The 10694-nt window shown below is 37.5% G+C and overlaps 1 protein-coding gene across 1 annotated transcript; it reads right to left on the bottom strand.

Annotated features, from left to right (window-relative positions):
• Nucleotides 1-4354: 4354 nt before the first annotated feature.
• Nucleotides 4355-8644, bottom strand: LOC138905987 (uncharacterized). The gene is made up of 3 exons (XM_070194502.1): nt 8226-8644; nt 5711-5834; nt 4355-4747 (listed from the first exon to the last, which is right to left on the bottom strand). Exons 1-3 carry the CDS (start codon nt 8642-8644, stop codon nt 4355-4357), a joined length of 936 nt encoding a protein of 311 aa, XP_070050603.1.
• Nucleotides 8645-10694: the final 2050 nt, after the last annotated feature.

Here is a 10694-nt window from a genome sequence, read left to right as displayed (position 1 = left end):
GAAGGTGAAGGGAGTGAAAGAGAAGACTTCATTGAGTGAAAAAAATAAGTGTGGGGTGTACCCCAAGAAGGCTGAGAAGAAGCTGTCTGCATGGATATGTGCACTAGTTCGGGCACGAAGAATGCAGCCCGACTTTGATTCAGACCCCGACTAGATATTGAGTGAAGTTTCCTATACCTTATGCTTTTTAATTGTGTGTCATGGGGGCATGCCACTACTTAAAGTGTGGGGTGGGGCATATATTTGTATTTTGTATGTATATTGGTTTTGTTTTTGTTAGTTGTAGTAGTAGAGATAGAGAAACAAATTGAAAAAACATAAAAAATTTAAACTTTTCGATTTTTTCCGATGACTCATATGATATCGACAGGTTTCTTGAGGGATTAAAGTCAAAAGAAAAAAGACAAAAAGATTTTCTTTTGTAGGTAGTGTAATAATTCCCCCATGGTTTTCCTTTGGCCCGCAGTTCTTTTCCAAGGATTTTGTTTGAACTGGGTGTAGTTAGTTTTTATTTTTATTAGGAGTAGGTAACCTTGTGCTATGATTTGAATTGAAGCAATATCTCTTGATTGTGTTATGCCTTGAGAATAGTGAGTGATTTAGTTGTGACGCTTAGGCTCAGTTTTTGAGTCTTGTATAAGTACCTTAAATTGTATGATCTTAACTTTGCTTAACTGCTTTGACTAGAGTGTCTTGATAAGTCCAATCCTGAGTGCATTATGTGCCATGTGTGTGTTAGTTTTTGGTGTTATTCTGTGCATTGCATTTGATGTATAGAACTTGTCCCGTGTATTTGCAAAGCGAAATAGTAGTTTTGTTCAGTCTTGGAAGTGATATAGTCATTTCTTTGTTGAGCCAGTTATATCTTTTACCCACCTAATTGTTATGTATCGTAGTTAACCCCTTTGAGCCTGTAATCTTGTTTTTTTGGAAACCACATTACAAGCCTTACCCATTTGTTTGAATTGACCATCTATTTGATCCTTTTCACCTCTTGTGAGCCCTTGGATTTGTTATGAACTTTGTAAAAGCTGAAGTGTGGGGTGGGTGGTTTGGCTTTTGAGTGAAACTATTGAAATAAGGAGAAAAGTGCACTGTTTTGAAAAAGTAAGAGCCACTTGAATTGAATAAGAAAAGAAAAAAAGAAAAAAAGAAAAAAAAGTTGTATTATTGTGAATATATTCCTTGATAGTGGTAACTCTTGATGTAATTGTGCTTAAAGAAGCAGGGAGTTGATGCATATTGATGTGAATGTAGATTTATGGTTTGGAATAAGTGTGGGGTTTTGAACAATGAATTGTATGTATTAAAGTGCTTAGGGAGGTGTAGTCACTCTTATATCTAAATGTATCCTACCCGTCCCGCAGCCTACATTATAACCAATTAAAGTCTTACTTGATCCTTGATTGAATGAGCTAGATTAGTAGAGTAGTACACTACGGGCAAGCCTATGGTACGTCTTTTGTTGCATATGAATGTTGTTTCTGAGAGTTAGTGAATTCTTTCTATCTTGGCTTCCTAATTGTTCTTAAATGTTATTTTGTATGGAACTACTCTCTATTGTTGTGTGAGGGTACTTGATTCATAAATGAGAGGTAATGTCGTTGACCTCTGTGTTAGAGTAAGTAAGTGGGTTTTAAAAAATGCGTGGTGCTTGTGAGTCAAATCTTGGGGCAAAGATGTTACTCTATTGTGCTTAATCTATTTTAAATATTCTTGCATGATCACTTTAACATGGTTCCTGATAAACCCCACAAGCACCCCGCGTGGTGCGTCTCCCCATGTGGCGCGCCTGTGCATTTTTTACAGAGCCAAAATCCAAATTCGGCTAGGAGAAGGTGGTTTCGTCTGGGCCCGACCCTACATGGTATAAATACATGTAAAAACGTTATTTTTGGGACTTTGAAGCACAATCGACCGAAGGAGGATAAGGAAGAGTTGGAGAAGCTAAAGTACAAGGATTTCATTTTTCCTTCCTCACTCAAGCCAAGAGTTTGGATTGAATTTATGTTTTCCTTTACTTTAATTATAATTGTGATGAATTACTCCATGTGTATGGAGTAGTTCTCTTTAGGGTTTAATGGGTTTGGTGTATTGATATTTTTTTGTAGAATTTAATTCTAGTTTTATGTATTGAAGCGTTTTTGGATGATTTAATTGTTGCATCTATATTCAATTATTCATGAAATCGAGAGAGGCATAACTTGTGATATCTTTGTAGTATATTGTTGGTTGAGTTCATTGATTCTTCTTAGTAATCAAAAGAGGCTAATTGATTAATTCATTAAACCTAGACATCCAATCACAACACCACCATGTGCACTGCATGGCGCCCGATCTCAGCCCGATCGGCTAAGTTGTCTCACCTCAATGCCGTGCGGGTCGACATCACAATTCGCTAGCAATCATCTCATCCCAATTAAGGTGAATAATCTCATCACATCAATCGCATCCCAATTACGGGGAATAATCTCATCATATCAATACGGGGATTTACCCCCAATCAGTTCTACACCGGCACGTGTAGTTTCGGGGTTAGGCTATTTCAACCTACCCTTCCTCGGTGACTAAACGATACTCCCAAAACATTTATTATACAAAGGATTTAAAGCTCATTCCATAATCTTTTCCACATCTTTTCATTTCATTGGCACCAGTGGACACAACTTAATATCATTCTTGGTAAGTTAGCCGAATTTCATATTTCATACTCCCTTCTTTCACTTTCAAATATCATACTGGATTTTGAACAATAAAGGCATCTATAATCTCGAACATAGGTACACATGTGAGCAAATAAGAGTCTTAGGCACATTGAGATTTCTTATACAATTTTACATACTAGCTTGCAATGAAACATGACTTTAAATCACAATACCTTCGATACATATGTCACACTTGATTTCATTTCCGGAAGGAATCATGATGTGGCACGAACACTTGGAACACATTTTGAATACACACATCCTTCAACACAACACTTATTTAGAATAGTCAAATTCATTAGGAAGGACTCGGAGCATGAGAAATAAGAACTTGAGCCAATCACAATCATAACTTACGAGGACATCATGGAATTTGATTCTACAAGAAGAGTTTAACCAACATACCTCGCTTTGAGCTTTCCTTAAATTACTACAATGTTCTGAAAATCTTAGCAATCCCAATCTATTTCGAGACATAACAAAATTGAACACAAATTAGGAAGATATTCATGGTTTCAGCTCATTTGGGCGTTTTATCAAACACTAGATGTGCAAATTTGATTACAAGGTTCTTCCACAAGATTTCCTTCACTCCACAACCCAATCTTTAACCATTTGAGCTCAACAATCTTCCCAAAAACCTTATTGGTACATGCATGTATAAATAATACTCTCACACCCAAGAATCACACTCCCCTTTTACCCATCTTCTACCCCAAATTCGAAATTGGAAAATTGGGGGAAGGAATTCTTACCTTTTAGAAACCCTAGAAAGTTCCTCTTGATGAAATTCCAAGGGTTGATCTAAGTTGAGTAGTGAAATCCTTGAATCCTCCCCTTTCTCTCTCTAGGATAGCTCTCTCCTCTCTCTAAAAATATCAGATAACCCCTCAAAAATGACCATATGGCTAGATAAAATGAAATGGGGTCAGGTTTTGAAATTAGAAAAATGGACCCTCCGAACTCCGGATCGCGCTACAGACCAGGCAAGGCGAGCTCTGCAACGAGCTACAGACCAGGCTTCGTGAGGGATATAGCATGGTCTAGCGTGCTAGGAACCAGTCTTCGCGAGGGATATAGCATGGTTTAACGCGCTATGAGTTGGGTGATGCGAGGTCGAAATGATTCAACTCCCCAACACACGATTCACCCCAAAAGTTCAAAAATACAATACATTAGCTAACCTTGGCACCACGAAACCTTAAATTACTTGCTAGAAATTTACGGGGCCTTACATCCTCCCCCACTTAGAATCATTCATTCTCAAATATTGAGTAGATTTCATCCCAAACACCTAACATAACACATCTCAAGCTCCCAAATTTGACTAATTCCCAAATTTTTCAGATATTTTGGTAGAGTTTCCCTTATAACCGGGCCTATCCACCTACCAGAGAATCCCAGAAATCAATCCTTACAACATATACATAATCCAGCAATGCAACATAACATGAAAACAACACCAACTGTGGCCTCATAGGCAATATATTACAGGAAGGAACACCCTTAGCATAAACTATACAAGTGATACACAATTCATAAGGAACAATTTCATGGAAACAATTATATAGCTATTCAAATAAATGAGGATACTTCTTCTTCATATCTTCCTCAGCCTCCCAAGTGGCCTCTTCAACCTGTGTGTTTCGTCATAGCAGTTTCATGGAGGCAATCTCTTTGTTTCTCAACTTACAGATCTGCCAATCAAGAATGACAACTGGAATCTCTTTATAAGTCAATTCCTCATTAACCTCAATAGTCTCAACCGGAACAATAAGTGACAGATCTACAACCACCTTCTTTAACATGGATACACGAAACACCGGGTGCACTGAAGACATCTCTAGAGGTAGTTCTAGCCTATAAGCTACCTGGCCAATCCTCTGAATAACTTTGTAAGGTCTGACATACCTCGGACTCAAGTTCCCTTTATTCCCAAAATGTATTATACCCTTCATGGGGGAAACATTCAAAAATACCCAACCATCCTCCTTGAACTCCAAATCACTGCGATGCACATCTGAATAGGACTTTTGGCGATTCTGAGTAGTTTTCAATCATTTCTTAATGATCTTAACCTTCTCCATAGCCTGATACACGAGGTATGGTCCTATCAACTCTGCTTCCCCAATCTCGAACCATCTAATGGGAGATCTACATATCCTACAATATAAAGCCTCGAACGATGCCATCTGAATGCTAGCATGGTAACTGTTGTTATAGGCAAATTCTATGAGTGGCAAATGATCATCCCAACTACCCTTGAAGTCAATAACACCAGCGCGCAACATGTCCTCGAGCGTCTGAATAGTCCGCTCTGCCTACCCATCAATTTATGGATGAAAAGCTGAACTAAGATTCACATGAGTACCCAAACCTTGCTGAAATTTATTCCAAAAATTGGCCGTGAATTGTGCCCCTCGATCGGAGATAATAGAAATTGGAGTGCTATTTAAACTGACTATTTCCTTGATATACAACAGCGCATATTGTTCTACTGTGTCGATAGTCTTAATAGGTAAGAAGTGTGTTAATTTCGTGAGTCGGTACACAATCACCCAAATCGAGTCAAACATGCGAGGCGTGCGAGGCAGTCCCACCACTGTCACGACCTAAACCGATGGGTCGCGACGGTCACCTGGTGCCTTATTCAACAGAGTACCAATGTAACGTATATTTCTTATCACACCATCATGGGTAAATGGGCCAGAAGGGCCGTCATGAGATAAGCAGAATAAAACATAAGGGAATACTAGACATAGGACAACCCAACATGATATAGAAACTTATACATGTGGCATACGGGCCTATAAGGCCGACATGATCACTCGTACACTGAACATAGGCCGACAAGGCCATATAATCTTTCATATACATGACATCTGTCTACTAGCCTCTAAGAGTACATAAACATCATAAAGACCGGGACAGGGCCCCGCCATACCAATAAATACATATCCAGACATACTAACCAAATAAGTAACTCCGGAGCAAGTGGAGTGTACCAAAAACTTCCGCTGAGTTGATAACCTACTAGGAGGGCTATCAGCCTGTCTATCAGGACCTGCGGGAATGAAACGCAGCATCCCCAGGCAAAAGGGATGCCAGTACAAATAAAGTACCAAGTATCTGTGGAATGAAAAGCACTATATTAAAAACATGAAAGAAACATGGAGTAAAGGTCTCAACCTGTAAGTCTGAATAGCTCTGTGAATCATGAAATATTTACAATGTCATGCATGTGCATATAAATTTCATATCATGCATAGGTATATGCGTATAACATCATCAAGCCTCTGAGGGCATCCCATCATATCATCTCGGCCTCTGTGCACGAAAACATCAATGTATACCAACTGATTAGGTGGTGGTGTGTATATAACGCAATAACCTTTCCCCATACCCCATATAAATATAATATACATGTATATAACGTCATCTAGTCATGGGTCAATGTACATGTATAAATAAATGCAATGCATAATAAAGTAAGTCAACAAGATCTCTCGGAATGTCATGAGACCCATTAATAGACGATATGATAGTAGGACACATGGGTAATCAAGAACATAGGCAACCCCAGTACTTCTAAGAATATAATCATTTGTGAAAGTTGCGTGCTTACTCGTTTCGTTGTATCATATGGATCATGCCAAAAGGAAAGAAGGGATAACCTTAACATACCTCAAGTTGTCAATGCAACTCAACAACAAGCTTACGACAACTAGCGCGCCAATCTTATAACAAAGAAATACATGTACAAGTTAGATGGCGCTAGTATATCACGTATCTCAAAGGATAACTCGATTCTAAAATAAAACAGGCAGCATTTCCCCCGATTTTACTGCTCCATCAGGTCTACTATAGGTGAGACAATAACACAATACAACCAGCAACTCAAAAACAACCTAACTACAATTCGGGACCTTTAATACAACAAAAAAACCAAACATACCATAACATACCCAAGCAACAAGTTATCAATCAACCTGAAATAGCAACGATTAGTGACCAACCCACTACCCTACCACATGTGGAATTTTCCCAAGCCCTTTATCATTCCAAACTCTATAAATCAACAACACAATAGGCTAAGAAGAGTGGACTACAAAACAGTTCACAAAAAGTTAAATAAATTGAACTTACATCTTTCGATCACCGTCCCGTGAGTTCTAACTATTAGGAAACGAATTTATCAACCTTCCTTGATATTAAAAAGCTTAAATACAGAAAGTAGGCATTTTTTTAACTATGAAGTACCTTCCAAAACTCAAACAACAAAGAAAAAGAGAGGCGATATAGCGATACTTACATCGTAAGGATCGTTCTAATGTTATCACTTCTTGATTTCGTAATCGGGATGTTAATATTCTTTGAAACCCTTGTAGAGAACTTAAGGGTAAGTTTATCATCTTATTTTGGTCGTGGTTTGCGGAAAAATTAAGAAAGAGACAACATAAGGGATATATATCAACTTTTGAAAAGTCAAAGAGGTTCTAGCTTGGCACCCTAGCATTAGCCCTTCATGCGATGCTTATATCTTTTTATCCGGACATTGTCTGAATGAACGATTAAGAGCGCTGGAAACTACATTACAAGACCTTCAATTTGGTATATAATATGACCCAAAAATACCTCATATAACACACTAAATGTATTTATCAAAAAGCTTCAGTGACACACCTACTTGTCACCTATGCAGTATGCGCAGTCTCGCAAAACTGCAAATATCTCTCTACTCCAGCGGTGTATCGACAAACGGTTTAATGCGTTAAAAACTAGACTCTTAGATATTCAATTTGATATGTGTATCATCCTGTAATTCCAAGTATCTACATTTGACCTAATTTTCAGCACATTTATGAATGTAACTTGTGATGACCTTTGCCAACTTTTGTTCCACAACTTGCTTGACTTCAAAACGTAACACACGGCTATCATAATCATAAAATAATTCATAACATAAACTCCTTATCACGTTAAGAACCCTAGTATCACCCCAAAGTGCATGTTATAACATTCCAAACTTATTGACTTTCGATGAAACTTATTTTCCGTTTAGCTTCTAAGCTTTCCAACCCTCTTGGTACATGTTATTCATGATCTTAAAGATTTGTAATATCTAAGGTAACACGATTAACTTACTTTATGTACTTTTCAAAGATGATTTAATATCTGAGCTTACATCAATTAACTTACGACGTACTCTTATGTAGGAAAGCATGGGCTGTAACAACCACAAAGTCCATATTGATCATCTCTTATTTCCACATCGGAATTTCTATGTTCTATGCCAACCCGCCGGGCCTTTGATACACGGCCTTTACTTGTTGACAGTTTGGACATCTTGTCACAAAGTCTGCTACATTCCTCTTCATATCATTCCACCAGTAGACTTCCTTAAGATCATGGTACATCTTTGTAGATCCTGGGTGCACGAAATACCTGGTATTGTGAGCCTCAGTCATGATTCTTTCTCGGAGACCATCTACATTTGGAACACATAATCGCCCCTGGTACCTTAGTGTACCATCATCCATGCCAAGAGAAAAAGACATGGTATTATGTTTATAAATCCCCTCCTTCAGCTGTACCAATAATGGATCGTCGTATTGCTTCCCCTTGACTTCCACAACAAGTGATGATTCAGCCCTATTTTGTACAATTACTTCGCCTTCACTAGAGTTCGTAAGACGGACTCCCAAACTAGATAACCGATGAATTTCCTTGGCCAACGGTCTTTGATATGCCTCCAAGTGAGCCAAACTACCCATAGATTTCCGACTGAGAGCATCTGCCACAACATTAGCCTTTCCCGGATGATAGAGGATATCGATATCGTAATACTTGAGTAACTCAAGCCATCTTCTCTGCCTTAGATTTAATTCTTTCTGTTTGAAAATGTATTGAAGGCTCTTATGGTCCGTGAATATATCCATATAGACCCCATATAAATGGTGATGCCAAATTTTCAATGTGAAAACTACTGCCGCAAGCTCTAAGTCATGCGTTGGATAGTTCTTTTCATGATTCTTGAGTTGCCTAGAAGCATAAGCGATCACTTTGCCATGTTGTATCAATACACACCCTAGTCTGATTCTCGAAGAATCACAATGTTGATACCCAATTTTGCCCTCACATTTTATAAATATCATGTATACTTTCAAAATATTATTTTTTGCATTATTACCTAATTTACATGGGTCATATAAGTGTTTTCCATAATTTTCCATACTTTTTAAAGCTTTAGAATCGATTTTCTTGCATTTAAATTACTTGAATATGTATTAATTACTCCATTAAATTATTTTGTGATAACTTAATCATCTAAATATACTATTTTCATCCACACATATGTTACATAATATTTTACTTCATTTCATATATTTATATTTGCATTTTTTAAGATATTTACACAATTTTACAATAATAGCCTATATGATATGCATAATTACATTTATTTTATTATTCTTGCTACAATAGTATTTTTATATATTTTTATAATGTTAAGTTATTATTTTTAATCATTTTACTGCATAAGTAATATTTTATTATTTATTAACTATTTTTATTTAATCAATTTCATGTATTTAATTCTTAGCCCAATTTTAGGCTAATTTTCGGACTAAAAACAAGCCCAAGGCACCTGGCCCATTCATTTTTACCCTTTAGAAGCCCAAACCAAATAACCCCTTTATTTAACTCGGACACGACCCATTTTAAACAACCCGCCCCACTCTTTCTTCTATCTCAGTCATTGATCTCAGAGATCAACGACCAACAGACCCCCTCTCATCCTTAATTAAAAAACCCAAACCCTAAAGACCCATTCCCCATCTCCACCGCCCCTAAATCCTCTCTACAGTCTCTTATTCTCTGAGAAACACTAGCCGCCGCTGCTTAATTCCTCTCCGATTCAAACTTAGAGATGGAATCTTCCTATGATACACTACCTTATTAATCTTCTCTAATCATTGGTCACCCGTTTATGGTGTTACTCAGGTACTTTCCTAAGTTTGGCAAGTATCACTTCCGAGATCGGACTAGAATGGCTCGAATCCATGATTTTGGGCGTTATTCAGTTTATATACGCTCAACGAAGAGCGATTTGCACTCTTGGATTGATTTTCAGACGATTGAACCCTAATTAAGATTTGAGACACTCCATATCCTTTACTAATTTTAATTTGCATGTGATATTTTCTTTCCTTATTTGCACTTAATTGATTATTTTCCATGTTTGTTCTTTCAATTTCTGCTACTATATAAACCCTTCCCCAAATCTCCTAAGACAGACCTTAAACTGTTATTCTCCCACTCTCACGTATTCTATACTACTCTGAAATTTGAGCTCTTGGCCGGCTAAAAGCCAAGACCACCAGAATCCTCTCTACCCCTCTAGTGCGAGTACTGCTCGGGGATCATTCGAAGCTCCTGTGAACTCTGACGCACTAGAGTCTGGAGTTCTTGTTGTTGTTCTTTTTTTGCTACTGATTCTCCTATATTTGTTGTTAAATCGGCAAATTAGTAAGTGTTCAATTCCTCACAATTATGTTTCTTCCCTGTTTGTGTTCATGCTTCTGAACATATGTGTTATGTGGACCTTTCTAAGCCAATATGATACTGTGTCAACCTCACTTTGAATTTCTTATGCAATCCTTCATCAGAGCTTGTATAAGTTTGCTTATGTTCTTTTCGTGTAGCCAATTTGGGAAGAATTCTAGGCTGTTATGCTTGTTTGAGGTTGTCATGTTTATGTATGCTTAAATTCCTACATTGACTGTCTAATATTAAACCTTTTCTCATGTCTCACTTTGAACACTTGCACTGAAACTCCTATGGAATTAATGCCTTCCTAGAATTTGCTTTAATGCGTCTCTTTCTGTTGAATCCTTATGTGTAATCTATTGCTACCTTGAAAATTGATCTCTGAACATCCCATATTGCAACACTGTTTTAATATCTAGCCAAACATGTTTCTCTGCTATT

The sequence above is a fragment of the Nicotiana tomentosiformis genome, chromosome 2 (genome assembly GCF_000390325.3).
Source record: "Nicotiana tomentosiformis chromosome 2, ASM39032v3, whole genome shotgun sequence".
NCBI lineage: Eukaryota > Viridiplantae > Streptophyta > Magnoliopsida > Solanales > Solanaceae > Nicotiana > Nicotiana tomentosiformis.
This window is presented reverse-complemented; position numbering and strand designations above follow the sequence as displayed.